Raw genomic sequence first — 18,577 nt, 5'->3', positions numbered from 1 at the left:
TATTCAGGATGCATCAGCCAGCCTGGTTGGCCGAGTAGTTAGCATATCCGCTCTCCAGAAAGGTTTGAATCCCACAGTGGGCATGGATGTCTGTAATTGTCTATGAAAACAGTAGTGATGGTGGGCAGTAGATGGTGTTGGTGTAGATGATGTGGTTCGATGTAGTTGGTGGATTGAGTAGTGGAGACGGAGAGTTGTAGAGTAGGTGCACTCCCTCGATGAGTCTTTGTACTCCTCGGAAGTGTCATATAATAACAATAATAATAATATAGCTTTCCAGAAATATAAGTTCTCCATGAATGCAATCTCCATGCCACTTTCATATTTTATTCGGCTAGCTTCCTACATCTATTCGCTTAATGATTAAGTTCATCCTCCTACATATCCTACAGCATATAAAGTTGCTTGTGTCTACAGTTTACCCTACTTTTGAGAGACTTGTAGATCTGTTAACATCTACCTTGAACATCACCATAATTACATCCGCAATCATCTGCATGGCAAGTTGGGAATGGTATGCCAGTCCCAACTTACATATTTGATATGCAAGTATGCAAGTTGTGGATATTTTTCCCACAGGATTAAATGGAAGAAGACATCATTAGATATAAAGGCTTCTCCCAAACTCAAAACTTTTATTAACTTTATAGTTAATAGTTTTTGAGGCACCTTTTGAACATAATTTCTGTTTCAGTTACAATTTGAACTATTTCTAATACTTTCTAGTTGAGTGAAGTATGCTCACCACAATAAATTGAACTCTAATGATGGTAGCTCGAAAAACAGTAAAATATTAGTAAGTTAAATAAAATAATTTTATATATTTTTTCTGTGTTGTTTATATGTGAAGCACTGTTATGAATAATCAACAACACTTAAGTCTATCTATACAGATTTCACATTTGATGTCCATAGACAACATGTGGTCACTCCCATACCTCACCAGTTTATGGAGTCATGCCTTCTACTAGAAGTGGTAGGGTCGCAGATGCCTCTTTTTCACACAGAGTTAGTAGGACAATCACAAACATTGATGCACATGGTAGGATTCAAACCTGCAGCCTTTGGGCTGGGGAGCGGATATGCTAACCATTCAGCCAACAGGCTGACATCTATACATATAACATACGTAATACATATCAATTTATAAGTAAATTGGATATTAAATCCAGCATTATTTCAAAGCCGAAAGCATTATTTCATAGAAACTATGAAAGTTTCGTAAGGTAAGATGACCAGAGAGCTTATGGGAATACTCTGGTCAACTTACCTTACAAAGCTTTCATAGTTTATACATTTCGCTTTGAAATAATGCTGGATTTAATATTCAATTTACTTATAACTTTGCATCACAGAACTGAAGCCTTTTGGCTCTTTATTTTAGTAATTACATATCAATTTTTTTTTTTTTCTTGTTTCTAGGATGACATAAAATTTTGGCAATTGGAATTTACTCAATAAATGCATATACTGTAATAAAAAATGATACAAAAAAAAACTTACCCAATGGTTCTTCAAAACTACCATGTTTGTTTCTACTGCGCCCAAAACCAATCTTATATAAATGATCTTCCATTCTTTTCCTTGCTCTTAAAAATGTAAGACTCATATGACTAGAAGATTTATGACTTAATCTTGAGGTCTGATTAACAAAGCTTGCTCCACGAGACAATTTGGTAGCAGGAAAGCACTCTGGTGGCAAAGGAGATATGCTACCCTCATCTTCAGGTTTATTATCTGACTTCATATGGTCTCCTTTCAACCAACCAACTGCAATAGAATTACCATTATATATATGTATGGAATGACGATAACATAATCAATTAATTAATGAAAGAGAAAAATGATATTTATTTAGAGATATTTCAATAATAAAATAATTAAAACTTGTAATATTATATGGTTACTAAGAAATTAAACAGATTAAGAAACTATAACAAAATAACTGTAAATTATCAGCTTGTGTCATACGTGAAGTGGCTAAAGAATTGACAGTACCCTTGACCATTTTGTTTAATCTGGGTTAGTCCCGAGGGGGTGGAAAATAGTTCCACTGCATAAAGGAGGTTCCGAGACTACTGTTGTAAATTACCGACCGATTAGCATATCAGGAATCATTGTAAGTATGACAAGCTTAGGAGATTGATTGGTACAGTGCCATGGCATGTACAACTGCAAGGGCTAGAAGTTGACAGTGCATAGGAGGCAGTTAAAAAGTGTTTGCATGAAGCAATGGCTGACTGTATACCTAGAGTCCGAATAATAAATCAAGTAGGAGTTAAATGGATGAATAACACCATTACGCTTGAGCTGCAAAAAAATAAACAACTATGGAGGGAATTTAAGGAGAAAGGTGACGAGCAGGCACATGAACAGTATAAAGCCCAGGCCAGAAGGGTAACGAATGTGGTAAGAAAAGCAAAAAAAAAATTACGAAAGAACATTGGCAATGCAGGCTAAAGACAATCCTAAACAGTTTTTTCGATATGTTGCAAGTAAAAGAAAAAATGTATATGGCAGAATGATTTTAAAGAATGCCGATGGTAGGGAGGTAACCGATTCAGTTGATATAGTTGAATTACTGAGCGAGCACTTTGCAACAGTATATCATCCAGGTGGTGACACTGCAGAAATGAATGAACGAATAGATTATATGGGAATTGTGATGAATGAAGTGGAAGTGAGTGGTCTATTGCATTACCTCAATGTCAATACATCTGTGGGATTGGATGGTATACCAGCTCGTGTCGTACGTGAAGCGGCTAAAGAATTGTCAGTACCCTTGACCATTTTGTTTAATTTGAGTCTCGGGTCTGGGTTAGTCCCAAGAGGGTGGAAAGAGGGTAAAATAGTTCCACTGCATAAAGGAGGTTCCAAGACTGGTGTTGTAAATTACCGACCGATTAGCATATCAGGAATCGTTGTCAAGGTCTTGGAGAAATTATTCAAGAGAAGAATATAGGATTGGATAGATGAAAATAGGATATTGTATGGGGGACAACATGGTTTTGTGAAGGGTAGATCATGCCTCAGTAACCTGCTCACATTTTATAACATAGTAACGACTGAACTGGATAAGGGTAATGGGTTTACAGTGATTCTACTGGACCTTGCAAAGGCCTTTGCAAGGTCCAGTAGAATTTGACAGGATATGACATGAACTCTAATCAGTAAACTGGAGCAGATGGGGATGGATAGGAGGGTGGTTGATGGAGAGATACCAGAGAGTGGTTTATTTAGGAGTTGAGTCCAAAAGACGGCTTGTGACTAGTGGTGTGCCGCAGGGCTCTGTTCTTGGACCACTACTTTTCAATTTATTAACAATATAGGAAAGGATCTGAGATAAAGTGTTCACTTGTTTGCTGATGATGCAAAGTTGGGTACAGCAATTATGAGTGCTCAGGATGTCAAAATTTTGCAGGATGATTTGGATAGTTTGGAGGACTGGGCTAGGGAAAATGGATGTCAATTTAATGTGGCAAAGTGTAAGGTTATGCATTTTGGAGTGAAAAGATTAGCAGCAGTAAATCACATTGGTGGAACCGTACTCCAGGAGATTGATGAGGCCAGGGATTTGGGAGTGTTGGTGGATAGGGAGTTGAAGTTTAGGGGGTACATTGCAAAAGTGGCTAAATCAGATCATCAAATCACTTGTCTTCTGAAAAATACTTTAACAAGCAGAGACAAACAAATTATTGTTCCTCTATATCGAGCCCTGATAAGACCCCATCTGGACTACTGTGACCAAATATAGGCGCCAGGGTTTCTTCTTGATGGGGAGGAGGTGGAGAGGATCCAGAGACGAGTGACGAAGATGGTGGCAGGTCTGTGGAATGAACCTTATGAGAACAGATTGAAGATTTGTGGGTTGCAAAAATTGGTTGATAGGCGGAAAAGGGGTGATATGAATAAGACATTGAAATTACTGAAGGGTTTCTATAAGATTAATCCAGAAGATATTTTTGAAAATATGACTGGTGGTGGGTGGACTAGGGGCTATGCATGGAAGCTGGGCAAGAGTGTGGTTGACAAGGGAATTAGAGCTGGGTTTTTTACTTGGAGAGTGGTGAATGAGTAGAATAAGCTGCCAGAGTCTGTTGTGAGTGCCATGACCGTGAATGAGTTCAAGGTGAGGTATGATAGTTACTGTGTGAATGTCGAATAGTTGTTCTTGACATGGTGTTAGGGCCTCCCTCGATGAGTCTGTCGACTACTTGGAGTTGCCCGAAATAATAATAATAATAATTTAAATTTACATGAGCTCTTATCTCATTAAACCACGCTGACTGTAGACAATTTATATTTTTTGGGTTTTGTTATTTAGCATGTTATTTTTAGTATATCTCATCAGTGTCCATTGCCTTAGGTATCAATAATGGTGGCTGCTGAAATTTAGTTTGCACATGTTATTTCCCAGTCTACCACCATTTAACGACTAATGTTTACACAGTATACTATGTAAACATTAATAAGGCTGTTAGACTTAATAATATAACACCACATATTCTGAAAGAATGTGCCAGGGAGTTGATGCCTGCCTTGAGATATTTTTTTTTAATACGATTCTTGCACTGGGTCAGTTCCTAAGGAGTGGATGGAGGGCAAGATTGTGCCACTTCATAAAGGTGGTGATAGAACTCAAGCAACAAACTATAGCCCTATCTGTGTGTCAGGTGTTGTGGTTAAGTTGTTGGAGAAGCTTGTGAGAACTAGGATACAGAATTGGGTTGTCAACCAAACAATAGCATTGTTGGTTTGACAACAATTTTTTTATCTTTGACAGACAGCATGGATTTGCTAAAGGGGAGAGGTCATGTTTTAGTAATCTACTTACTTATTACAGTAAGGTGACTGCTTCCTTGGACAGAGGAGAAGGATACACAGTAATATACAGGTAACCCCCATATAACACAGTCATCAGGTTCCTAAAAAATGCCATGTTATGCGAATAGGTGTTATATGAAACAAAGAACTAGTACAAAAAACAGGTCCCAAAAGTTAATCTTCAGCAATCTCTTTATATAAACGTTCATATTTATATAAAGATCTGTGTAAAAGTTTCTACTTCTCCCAATGGATCCTATGATTTGTATTTTCAACTCCATGATGGGAGATAACAGATTTCTGCAGTTTGGAAAGATGAATGTGGTCTTGATGTTCCGAGATGCGTTTCTGAACAGACCTACCTGTCTGACCAAAGTAAGACAATTTGCAGGAGCATGGGATCTCATAAACGCCAGGTAACATCAGAGGTGAGAGTTTGTCCTTAGGAGAAGGCAACAAGTTATAGATTTGGTTGATAGGTTTGTAAGTAGTGGCAATATTGTATTTCTTCATAATTTTAGAAAGACGTTCGGAGATGCCTTTGAAGTAAGGTATGGGAATCCTATGGACTTCTTCTTGTCTGGGTTAATGTGTGGGAAGGTGACTGATGATTTTTTGAGTTGTTTTAAGATTATATCCATTTAGTATAGCTGTATTTTTATTTATTTCTAGCTTTTGATAAAAGCAATAATAATCTTCATAATAAATACCTTAATCTACTGAATCGATCAAAAAAGATCACTAACAAATTACCAACAGAAAAATGGATAGTCAATTTATCTAACCATCCACTAACAACAGACGAATTACATGTTCTTGCAAGAGGTCATAAATTTGCGATTTCACCCGAATGTTTCCCATATCTAGATTTCATACATAACATAGAGAGAAAACCATCTGCCATCTTTCCAGTATTGAAGCCAACAGACTTTGTTTCGAGGTAGCAAAAGTAATCGATGATGCTAAATCTTTGGACTTACATATCCCAGCATCAGAATTGAAAGCTCTTACATCCTTAAAACAGAATAAAAATATAATCATTACCAGAGCTGACAAAAGGGAATACCACTGTGGTTCTTGATACCAATTCATATGACCGAAAAATGAATTTATTACTCTGAGATCATAATACTTATGCCGAACTGGATTATGATCCTACAAAACGTCAACTCAGAAAATTAAACAAGTTGCTTGGTGAAACCTCCTCCTTAGATGAAGAAATAATTAAAAAAACTCGAGACATACCATGCTAGACCTCCTAGAATTTATGGCTTACCTAAGCTTCATAAAATTAATGTTCCTCTCAGACCAGTTGTAGATTCTATTAGCAGTCCAACTTATCTAACCTTCTCTGTCCTCATATAGGCCACTCAGCCTCTTCGATAAAAAATTCCACAGAGTTTCATGCAAAAATAAATGACATTCAACTGTTAAAAACTGATTTGTTACTTAGCTTCGTCATTGTCTCTCTCTTCACGAACATTCCCCACAAAGAAACAGTAGAATTATTAACTCAAAAATTTCCTTCTGATATAGTTGAATTATTCAAATTTGTTATTACATCCGGTTACTTCACCTGGAAAGGTAAAACTTACAAACAAGAAGAAGGAACAGCAATGGGATTTCCTTTATTACCAAACTTAGCAAACCTGTTTCTAGAACACCTTCAATAAAAAATATTCACTTTTGAACCCAAACCAAAAATTTGGTTACGATATGTCGACGACGTATTTGCAGTCTGGGATCATCCCGAACGGGAATTACAATTGTTTCTAGATTAAATAAACCTTCTTCATCCTCGCATCAACTTTACGCTAGAAAAAGAATCTCCACAGGGTATCTCCTTTCTGGATTTACACATTCAAAGAAAAGAAGACGGTTCCATCACCACATCTGTCTATCGCAAGCCTACATTTTCAGGTCGCTACATTCACAATTCTTCCACTCATCAATCATCTCAGAAATTTGGCATCATTAAATCACTAGTTTCCAGAGCACACAAATTCTGCTCCTCTGAAAAATCTCTAAACCAAGAACTAGAAATAATCAAAAATACTGCTATACTAAATGGATATAATCTTCCCAAATCTGGTTTCTCCCAACACGGAGGTGAAAATCCAAACCATAGGATCCATTGGGAGAAGTCAAAACTTTTACACAGATCTTTATACAAATATGAACGTTTATATAAAGAAAGTGCTGAAGCCCTACTACACAGACCAAATTTAAACCGCAATGATGTTCTTACTATTCCTAAAGTATGGGCAATGTTATACAAAATTGTGTAAAATAATCTTTATATATATATATAGGGTGTCCCAAAATTCACGCACGATTTAAATTTAGCGGCATTTGTGCGGTAAAGTGTTGCCAACGAGAAAAAAAAGACAGTGCGACAGCTGACAGTACAGGGTTATTAAAAATGACCACACACAGTGAAGAGAGTTCGTTGAATGGATTATGGAACAACAACAAGTGGATGCTTATTTTTCGAACAAAATCATCTTCAGCGATGAGGCTCATTTTCATCTTGATGGCTTCGTTAATCGACAAAATTGTCGCATTTGGGGTTCAGAAAATCCACGAGTGATTGTTGAGAAACAAATGCATCCACGATGTGTCACTGTTTGGTGCAGATTTTGGGCTGGAGGCATCATCGGTCCATTCTTCTTCAAAAATGCGGCTGGTAAGGCAATAACAGTTAATGGTGCTCGCTATCGCGACATGATAATCCAGTTTTTTGTGCCTAAATTGCAAGATATGGATGCGGACGATATGTGGTTTCAACAAGACGGTACCACATGCCATACAGCCCGAGAAACAATTCAATTACTGCATGAGTCATTTCTTGGTCGTGTAATTTCCCATTTTGGTGATCAGAATTGGCCGCCCAGATCATGTGACTTAATGACGTTGGACTTTTTTCTATGGGGTTTTTTGAAGTTTAAGGTTTATGCCAACAAGCCCATGACCACCCATGCTTTGAAGGAGGAAATTGAGGAGGTATCAACGAAATTCAGCCACGTTTATGCAAAACTGTCATGGAAAATTTCGACAAAAGAGTGCGTACGTGCCAGCAAAGCCGTGGAGGCCATTTACCCGATATGCTATTCCATGCATAACCCTATACTGTATACTTTATGAATCAATAAGAAATTACAAGTTTTAATTAAAAACCTGTGTTTTCTATCAAAATTACTTCTTGCGTGAATTTTGGGACACCCTGTATATATATGTTAAAGAAACCAAGCTATTTTAAACCTGGTTTTACTCCATTTTCCAAGTAAGCAAACATTATGGTAACTTGTTCTGGTAAAATACTTAAAAGCTCTGTATTACTAAAATCTCGGTATTTCTAGCCTGGCTCCCACTGATGAGACCTCAATAAAGGTCGAAACCGGTCTGGGTAGTGGCCCCTTGCCTTTAATACAAAGCATCATACATCTCCTCCAGGAGATGTGCTTTGCATTAAGGGTAAATATTAAGATTAGTGATCAGAGCTTATTCTACTTTTACCATGAGTTGCCTTGGTCTTACACTACGTGCAGGGTCAGCTAGACTTGCATCACTTGCAGGCGCAAACTTGACTTGTTTGTCTGTTTGCTTACGTGGTATCTTTAACATTTATTATACCGAAGGTAAAATACTTTCTACATTTATCTACATATATATATATATATATATATATATATATTTTTTTTTTTTTTTTTAATTTTATTATTATTATTATTTTTTTTCAGTTATATTTAATTTACTTCTATAACACGCTACTGCACGCATATTGAGATTCCATTGTAATCATGTGCCCTAACTGTATGTTATTCCTAGTATTGTTTAAACTACTGTACTGATGATGTCCCAAGTTACTTGGGATGAAATATTTATGAATTAAATAGCCATTACTGTGGTTATTTGTGTGTTTTTAGTGATGATTTTTTAAATAAATCAGTAGTTACCCAAGATTTCATATTTGCCATCCAATATACCGGAAAGCACTCTTATTTAAGTTTTGAATTGCATGAGGATTGAGGAGATTTATAAACTAGCATGGATTTTACCATGTGATTGCCTGAAGCATTACTGCACATAAGTAATGTTACATGGTCTTTTGATGCTTTTAAAACCTCGTGCAACTTTTTCATTTTTTGAAATAAATGTTCTCTTAGGCATTTTTTTCCACCAATGGCTGATCTCATCGCCATTAAAAACCTGATGAGTTGTATATCCACCCTGTTCAATAATGTTTTGCAATACCTTTGGATAAGTTTTGGCAGCTTCGTTATCAGCTGATGCACTTTCTCCTTATATTTTTATGTTTTGTAATGAAAAGCGTTTTCTAAAATGGCTGAACCAACCTTTGCTAGCAACAAAGTTGGGGTTAACAGCAGATTCTCCATTTTCTTTTAAGTAGTTGTAAATTTTTAAAGCTTTATATTTAATAACATTGGTGTTTGTTGGGATTTTTTCCAAGTATTGGTGCTCTGGGACGAGCTGTCATATTTGTGGAGATAGAACAACCTGCAGCAACGGAAGCTCTAATTTTCTGTTTATTTTTCTGTATGGTCCGGTTTGTTGCTTCAATTAAATTCAAGGTTTTTGCAACATATGATACTTTTCGCCCCTTTTTTAAGATGATCCAAAATCTGTATTTTTAATTCTAGCGAGATGATATGCTTTTAAGAGGTACTTTTTTTACTTCCGGCAGAAATTGTTCAGGGCTACAAATTAATTCACAAAAAAGAAATATTTAACCCTTCTTTAAAAAAGGTTCAACAATACATACAAAGAATAGTACAAAGAAGAAAACAGTGAAAGTCTTAAAATATGTTTAATACTTAATTTAAAATGAATTTAAAATTCTATTAAATTCTAAAATTCTGACACGATAATCTAAAATGGTGATGACTGGATAAGCGAAAGGCAAGTAAGAATAGGTTGACTGGAGAGAGAAAGAGAGAGATAACAGTAGTGGAAGAAGAAGTGGAACATGCAGAACATCATTCACATCAGGTAAACTGTGAAATTTAGCTGATGTGAAGAAAACAAGCATACAAGTGAGAGAGTCATAGGAATGACAGTAAGAGAGAAAACAGGAGCGCCATGAGAAGAGACAGAAAGAATAAGAGGAAGATTAGGTGTGATGTGTGGAGATTCAATGATTCATGGAATGCAACACAGAATGCCAGAGGGGTGTTTACCTAAAAAACGATAGACAGTATGATTATGACAATTAAGTGAAGTGAAGTGGATAAGAGGATTGTAATGATGGGTACAAATAACCCTCAAGATAGTGTGAGTCAGGTGATAAAAGATCTTAGGTTAATGCTTGAGGTTTTACAGCAGAAGACAGTAACAGAGAGGAAAGTGAGTATGTAATCCAGGTATGATAAAGCAGAGTTGTGGAGAAAAGCATCAATGTTGAATCGCACAATAGTGGGAATGTGTCCAAAGAGATGCTTGGATTATTAGATGGCTGGAGTGCATTTGAGGATAGAAGAGAGCTGTATACAAGAGATGGACTGAAATTGAATGTGGAAGGGATATAGGCATCTGGAGATAATATCGTTCATCAGGCAATTGACAGTATTAGTGCACGGAAACTAGAGTTGCCAGGATAGATGATAGCAGGACATCTTGGCATATATCCATTTCGGAGAAGGGGAAATGCATGGATTAATGCAGAGTAAAATTGAGTCTGGATGAAATAATAAGAGATTATTTAAATACAAAATTAATAACAGAAAAACTCACGTAAAAAGATTATTTACTAGTATAATTTTCGCCTGTGTGTGTCACAGGCATCTTCAGTACATTTTAAGCTAAAATTAAACAATAACTGACAATTCCAAAAAGAGCCACCTAAGTAGCTAATCTAAGATAACTAAAAAGGTCAATACATTTCCTAACTAAAAAAAAAAAAAATTAATTTATATATACAATAAAAAGTTAGGAAAAATGAGCTGATTTATAAAGTACTATCTCCCATAAAGAGGATAGACATAAACCATCAGATCTGTTTAAGTTAGGAGAGTGAAATAAAGTTTCACATGTTAAATTTTTTCTTGACAATTATTCATAAGACTATTACACTTTTTTATATAATCTTTATCAAGTAGCTTTATTTTATCCTCCTACATGTTTCGCCAATCTGTTTCTATTGGCATCCTCAGGGAATACAAACTAGTAAGCTAAAATGAAGGTTACAGACTAGGTTATAACCGATGGTTCTAAATCATACAAAAAATTGGTATTGTGCGTGACAATGTGCGTGTCTCATTGTCACGTAAAGGTACACAATATCGAAGGTTTAAAATGCAAAAAAGGTAGGTATTTAAACCATCTGACTTTTTTAAAAAGATGTAGAGACAATAGCGTGATCCCAAAATTTCTTCGTTTGAAACAATATTATAAAACTAGACAAGCCAACTTGATTTACCAACGAACTTCGTATGCTCTTCTTAGAGAAAGAATTCGCCATACGAGATTCATGCTTAGCAAAATAGACTCACAGTGCTATAATTTATTCACAGATATCTCTAATAATAATGATAATCATAACAACTGCAAACCGTATCTACCAGATAACCAAGTGATAATTAACCTATCTAAACACGTTTTAAGTAAACCAGAGATCTCTATCCTCAAAAAAGGATTCAACTTTGCTTTAAAACCCACTGTCTTTCCTAAAATAGAGTTCATCTGCAACTTAGAAAAAGCCTTCTCATTACTACCAGCTCCAACAGCTAATGACTTGCGATTAAAAAGCAGCATAATCCTTTCAGCTCAGTCAAGATCTCCTAACACAAACTCTAACCAAATGGAAAGAAGAACACTGCTCAAATTAAGGAATAATAAAGATATCATCATACTCAAAGCTGACAAAGGTAATAATACAGTTATTTTAAATACTTCAGATTATAAAGAAAAAATTAAAAATCTATTATCTGACAGGTCTGTATATGAAGTTCTCAGTAGAGATCCTACCACAAAAAACCATAATGACACCAATAAATTATTACGTGGAATGAATAACTGGCCTATAGAAATTATAAAAAAATTAAAATCTATGCACCCACTTACTCCTAGATTGTATGGCCTTCCGAAAATTCACAAAGAAGGTATACCATTACGTCCAATAGTTGATGGAATCTATTCTCCCACTTACCAACTATCCAAGTATCTTGCCAAGATTTTACAACAACACATTCACGTCTCGTCTCGGATACTTATATTAAAAACTCAAAACATTTTATAGATAAAATAAAAAACATCCCTATTTTTGAAGAGGATATACTAGCAAGCCTGGACATCACATCTCTGTTTACTAACATTCCAGTGGTTGAGGTCATCAACATCTTAGACAAATTGTTCCCAAAAGACATCACTACTTTGTTCAATCACTGTTTAACTTCTATTTCATTTGGCAAAAAACGATCTACAAACAACTCACTGGATTAGCTATGGGTAGCCCCCTCTCACCTCCTTGTGCTGACTTATTCATGGAAGATCTAGAGAAAAAAATCTTAACCCAGTTCTTTCCAAAACCAAAAATTTGGTACAGATATGTAGATGACATCTTTATCATTTGGGATCATACTAAAGAAGAACTAATGAATTACCTCAACCAAATCAATAGTTTCCACAATACCATCAAATTCACATTAGAAATGGAAAAAGATAAAAAACTGCCATTCCTTGACATTTTAATAAAGAAACAATCCAATAATAGTATCAACCTATCTGTATACAGAAAACCTACAAATACTGGACGTTACCTCCATTTCAACTCAGCTCATCACATATCTCAGAAACTTAGCATTATCCATAGTCTCAAGAAAAGAGCTATACAGTATACGACAGATAAGGATGACCTACTAACGGAATTAACCACAATATCTAGAGAACTTTCTTTAAATGGTTACCCAAAAAGACTCCATAACAAGATTCTATTTACTGATATACCACATCGACAACGTGATGACGTCCAATATATCAGTACAATTACGATTCCTGTTGTCAACAACCTTTCCAAAAAATTAGCTAACCTTTTAAAACCACATAGGATCAGAGTGGCATTCAAACCAATCAACTATTCGGAAATTTTTAAGATCACCGAAAGATCCTCACCCATTCTACAAGTACTCTGGAGTATATAATATTCCTTGCTCATGTGGTATTAGTTACGTAGGTCAGACATCTAGAAGCTTTGAAACGAGAAAGAAAGAACACATAGGATATGTCAGAAATAACAGACAAGACATTTCAGGCCTTTCATGCCACTTTGCCTCTACTAACCATCACATTGAGTGGGATAAGAGCCTTATGCCATACATAGAAGATAACTACCATTCAAGAACCTTTAAAGAAGCAGCTACAGTCGTCCATAAAACTGAAAACCTAAACAAGAATCAAGGTCTAATTTTACCAGAAATTTGGAAAACTTTTATCAGATCATTAAACAACCAAGAAATGAACTTTCATAACAATTACGTCATGAGCCATTACGAATAAATCACGTTAACGAGACACACACATTGTCATACACAATACCAATTTTTTGTATGATTTAGAACCATCGGTTATAACCTAGTCTGTAACCTTCATTTTAGCTTACTAGTTTGTATTCCCTGAGGATGCCAATAGAAACAGATTGGCGAAACATGTAGGAGGATAAAATAAAGCTACTTGATAAAGATTATATAAAAAAGTGTAATAGTCTTAAAGTTTCACATGTTTCTTCCGTTCCACGAGGAACTGACTTCTGTGAAGGACTCGTCTTTTTTCCAATGAACTCTATGTCTAGTGATGACGGCATGTTCTGCAAGTCCAGCCTGTTCAGGGTTCAAGGTATTGAATATAAGATTGGTGTTCTTCTAGCCAAATAGAGGCAGATCTTCCTGTTTGTCCGAAATAAGATAATCCACAAGAGCAAGGACTGGTAGACATCTGGATTATTAAGATGTGGAAGCCTGTCCTTAGGAAAAGTGAGAAAGGTGGAAATTTTTCTGAATGGTCGAAAGGCAACAAAAATATTCAGTAGTTTTAGAACGTTTGCTATATGTTCACTAATGCCTTGTACATAAGGGATAGGAATGCAAGTTATTTCTTCTGTATTTGAAGAGGAAGATATATTAAAACTACTCAAAGCTCTTTTGATGAAGGAATTCTTATATCCATCAGGTAGAAAGGAAGAAATAATATATTGCAGTTATTTTTGTAATAGATCTTTCTATAATAGCTAATCTTTCCTAACTTTTTATTGTATATATAATTTTTTTTTTTTTTTAAATTAGGAAATTTATTGACCTTTTTAGTTATCTTACATTAGCTACTTGGGTGGCGCTTTTTGGAATCATCAGTTATTGTTTAATTTTAGCTTAAAATGTACTGAAGATGCCTGTGACATGAAAGGCAAAAATTATACTAGTAAATAATTTTTTTAAATGAGTTTTTGCCGTTATTAATTTTGTATTTATATGTCTGCTCACGGTATTCCCATATTAAAACTTAAAAACAGATTATTTCTTTTTAACTTAAGTATAAAGAGCTAATAAGCTTCATTTCGGCAACGAAAACATTACTTAAATTAAGGGGATATTAAATCCCACATAGTTTTAAAACCGAAATGGTTGCACCTTTTTGGAAAACTCGTTCGCAGAGTATATAAGTTCTTTTCGCTATACACCTTGGTATTAGGTCTAGCTACTGACTGATGAAGCCTCAAAAAAGGCTGAAACCGGTCTGGGTAGTGACCTCCCTCCATAATGTAATAACAGCATACATTTCCTAGGAAATGTGTTTTTACATTATGGAAAATACCTAAGAATAGCGATCTGAACTTCCCCCACCTTTGCAACGAGTCGTCCAGTATTGTACTACGTACTAGGATCACTTGCATTGGCTAACGCTAGTGTCGCCGATACTTTATAGTTTACTATATTCGGCAAGAAACTCTCTGATTCCAATCTTTGAGTTTCTTATTCGGTTTTAAAACTATGTGGGATTTAATATCCCCTTAATTTAAGTAATGTTTTCATTGCCGAAATGAAGCTTATTAGCTCTTTATACTTAAGTAACTTAATGGTTGCACCTTTTTGGAAAACTCGTTCGCAGAGTATATAAGTTCTTTTCGCTATACACTTTGGTATTAGGTCTAGCTACTCACTGATGAAGCCTCAAAAAAGGCTGAAACCGGTCTGGGTAGTGACCTCCCTCCATAATGTAATAACAGCATACATTTCCTAGGAAATGTGTTTTTACATTATGGAAAATACCTAAGAATGGCGATCTGAACTTCCCCCACCTTTGCAACGAGTCGTCCGGTATTGTACTATGTACTAGGATCACTTGCATTGGCTAACGCTAGTGTCGCCGATACTTTATAGTTTACTATATTCGGCAAGAAACTCTCTGATTCCAATCTTTGAGTTTCTTATTTGGTTTTAAAACTATGTGGGATTTAATATCCCCTTAATTTAAGTAAGATTATTTCTTTATAGAAATGCCAGGAATATCAGGAACAAAGGAGATGAATTGGCAGCATAAACAGCCTAAGCACATCCAGAGATTACTGGTGTAAGTGAAACATCATTGAGGAATATGAAAGAAGATACTGACAAAAGTAGATGTAGCAGGTTATAGCATATTTTTGCAGGATAGAAATAGCAGATAGGGTGGCAGAGTATTACTTATGATAATTGATGAGTTGTGTCTTCTTAGAGTGGAGGATTTTTAGGGAAATGGCACTAATGGTTTTGAGATCATATGATATGAGCTGGAGGTGGAAAGGGCAGGATATTTAGTGAGATTTTGCTATAAGACAGGGAACACACAGGGTGAAGAACCAGAGATGTTTAGGCAGCTGAGTTTGGCAAGTGCAAATTGGGTGATCTTTATGGAAGACTTTAATGGAAATTGTATAAATTGGGTAGAGGAAACAGCATGTAGTAGTAGTAGGGGAATGGAATTTCTGAAATTCTTGAGGGACAAATGTCTTAGAGCAATATGTAGTAAAATGAACATAAGGTTCAAGAGTTTTGAAATTGGTCATAGCATCAGAAGATCTGACTATAACTCAAATGTCAGCCCTGTTCCTGGTTGAAGGGAGTGACCATATTGTCTATTGTCTTGAATGGGGGATGAATAAAAAACATGTAAAAGTATATACAAGAAAGGAATTGATGTGGAATTATAAGATAGCTAATCTTAGAAATCATCTTGGGACAGTTGCATTTATCATACTGAATCTTAAAATTTTAACACTCCTTGCATTAACAACATATTCTAGTAAAGCAATCCATATACTGACAATTCTCTGTGTACAAAATCTACACCTTACATACTCCTCTTCATCGTACACTTACATAACTTCCAAGTATAGCTTCTGGATTCTTCCCCTCTTGCCTTCTACTCTTTTTATAATCCGATAAAATCCACACACTAATTCAAATGTCTCTATCATATAACCTCTTTTCCTCCTATCTACCAAACTCTGCAATCCACATTTTTTTCAAACTCTCTCCACAGCTACGTTCCAAAGTCCTGATATTCTGTTAGTTACTCATCCCTGAATCTTCTAAAATATCTCCACATCACAAATAGTACAACAGTGGTCTGACCAGTGCTTTATATAGTGGTACAATCACTTCATTATCCCTACATGTTAGAGCACTTCTTATCATAGTGGCACAATGATGTGCAGTCTTTGCAACACCAGCAATATGCTCTCTAACCTTCAGCCTACTGTAAACCATCACTCCCAAATCTCAATTCTTATCCACTTCCTGCGAAACAGCACTGTCAATATAGTACAGAGCCTTATATTTCTGCATTCCAAAATGCAACACCTTGTACTTATTAATATTAAAACTACAAACCTACTCCTTTATCCAAATCAAAAATCTATTCAAACCTTCCTGAAGGGAATTAACATCTGCAGTGCTACTTATAATTCTTCCTAACTTTGCTTCATTAGCAAACAAATGAAGATATAGTCAGTCTACATAATATACTGTTTACAAATAAGATAAACAGCAAGGACCCAAGAACAGAACTCTGGGCAATGCAACTTGTTACCCTCTCTTTCGGAGACTCTGATCCATTATATACAACTTGCTGGTATCATTCAGGAAGCCAATCTCCAATCCATCTAACCAATATTCTATCCATTCCTATCCTCTGCAGCTTGTATGCCAACTTATCATTTGGTAGTCTATCAAACGCTTTTGCAAAGGCTAAGAATATCACTGTATATGATTCTCTGTTATCTAACACACTTGTCACCTTATCATAAAATGCAAGTAAATTACTGAAACTGGACCTACCCTTTACAAATCCATGCTGACCTTCATAAAGAATGCCATGTCCATCAACCCAATTCCATATTCTATTCCTTATCAATCTCTCCAACACCTTGACTACAAATGCAGTTATACAGACTGGTCTATAATTAGAAACTTCTGTCCTAGAACCATGCCTTTTGAGTGGTACTATTTTGCCTTCTTTCCTCTCCTTAGAAACCCTAACCACTGCAAGACTTTCGTTAAAAAACAAGTTCAAGCATATAGCTAACTGTTGAGCACATTGCTTAACAATACTTGATGATATGTCATCTGTTCCCAACTTATTTTAAAAATGGGAGACAGATGTCTGCTGCCTAACTACTAACCAACTGCCATTACCTCAATACTCTTCAAAATAAAATAATGAAGAAAGTTATCAACAGTCAACTTAGAGTCTCACTTGTTAATCAATGACCATCAGTAGGGATTCTGCCAATCTATTTCCACAGCTGAACTCTTAACTTCAGAATGTTAACAGAGTATAATAAATTTAGTTTAATCCTTTATCCAAGCGTGAGCAAACAAAGTTTGTGCCTGAAAGTATCTTCAGGACTGGGTTAAGGTGGTACAACACCAGGGCAACTCGTTGCAAAGGTGGAGCAAGTTACCAACACTCCACCTTTGCAACGAGTTGCCCTGGTGTTGTACCACCTTAACCCAGTCCTGAAGATACTTTCAGGCACAAACTTTGTTTGCTCACGCTTGGATAAAGGATTAAACTAAATTTATTATACTCTAACCAAGTGAAAAATAAACCTTCAACGTTAACAGAGTGTTTAACATGCTGTCACCACATACATCCCTAAGGCTTCTGATCATATTTGCCATCATGGACTACTTTGCAAATTGGCTTTCGTCTTCAGTATGTATGCCATCCCTCTAACTGGATAGCCAGCTTTCTCTCTGGTTGTTTTCACTATGTGCCATATGCTACACAGCACCCTCTTTTCGAGCCATGCCACAAATACAGGAGTGCCTCAGGACTATGTTTTATCATTTACCCTCTTTCTCCTATACATAAATGACCTACTCTCAATCCTAACCACAGCATTGCTGAGGACAGCACATGCCATTCATCCTACTCTTTCAACAAACCATGCAGTTCTCAGACATCTCAAGCATCAAGATCATCTACAACTAGTGCCTTATATGATGATCTTTATACCATTGTCCTTCAATCAGATAAGGAAAATCTGGTCAACTTCAATGCCACCAAAATATAGTCTTAACCTTTTTTCTCACAAATGGGTTGTCAGCTAAGTAAACCTTATCCTTAGTAATACAATATCACCAGACAAATTCAGATCCCTATTCATAATGATATTTACATGCAGCTACTCCTGACAAACACATCACATAAATAGCTTTTCAGCCTCTAAAAAAAATTGGGAACTTTTTTCTACTCAAGATGC

General features: G+C 35.8%; 1 protein-coding gene across 4 annotated transcripts in view; it reads right to left on the bottom strand.

The window, feature by feature from the left end:
* Positions 1-18,577, bottom strand: part of unc80 (unc80, NALCN channel complex subunit) — a 1,852,146-nt gene that overhangs the window by 1,303,254 nt on the left and 530,315 nt on the right. For all 4 annotated transcript variants that reach the window (XM_090404461.1, XM_090404464.1, XM_090404465.1 and 1 more), the window contains one exon: positions 1,504-1,770. In XM_090404461.1, the coding sequence (XP_090260587.1) occupies positions 1,504-1,770 (267 nt within the window). The remainder of the gene's footprint in view (positions 1-1,503; positions 1,771-18,577) is intronic.

Source organism: Typopeltis vanoorti, chromosome 14 (assembly GCF_054136105.1).
Source record: "Typopeltis vanoorti isolate ZY-2024b chromosome 14, IOZ_Tvanoo_1.0, whole genome shotgun sequence".
In the NCBI taxonomy this organism is placed as follows: Eukaryota; Metazoa; Arthropoda; class Arachnida; order Uropygi; family Thelyphonidae; genus Typopeltis; species Typopeltis vanoorti.
Note: the sequence above shows the minus strand (reverse complement) of the source record. Positions and strands in the feature narration are given on the sequence as shown.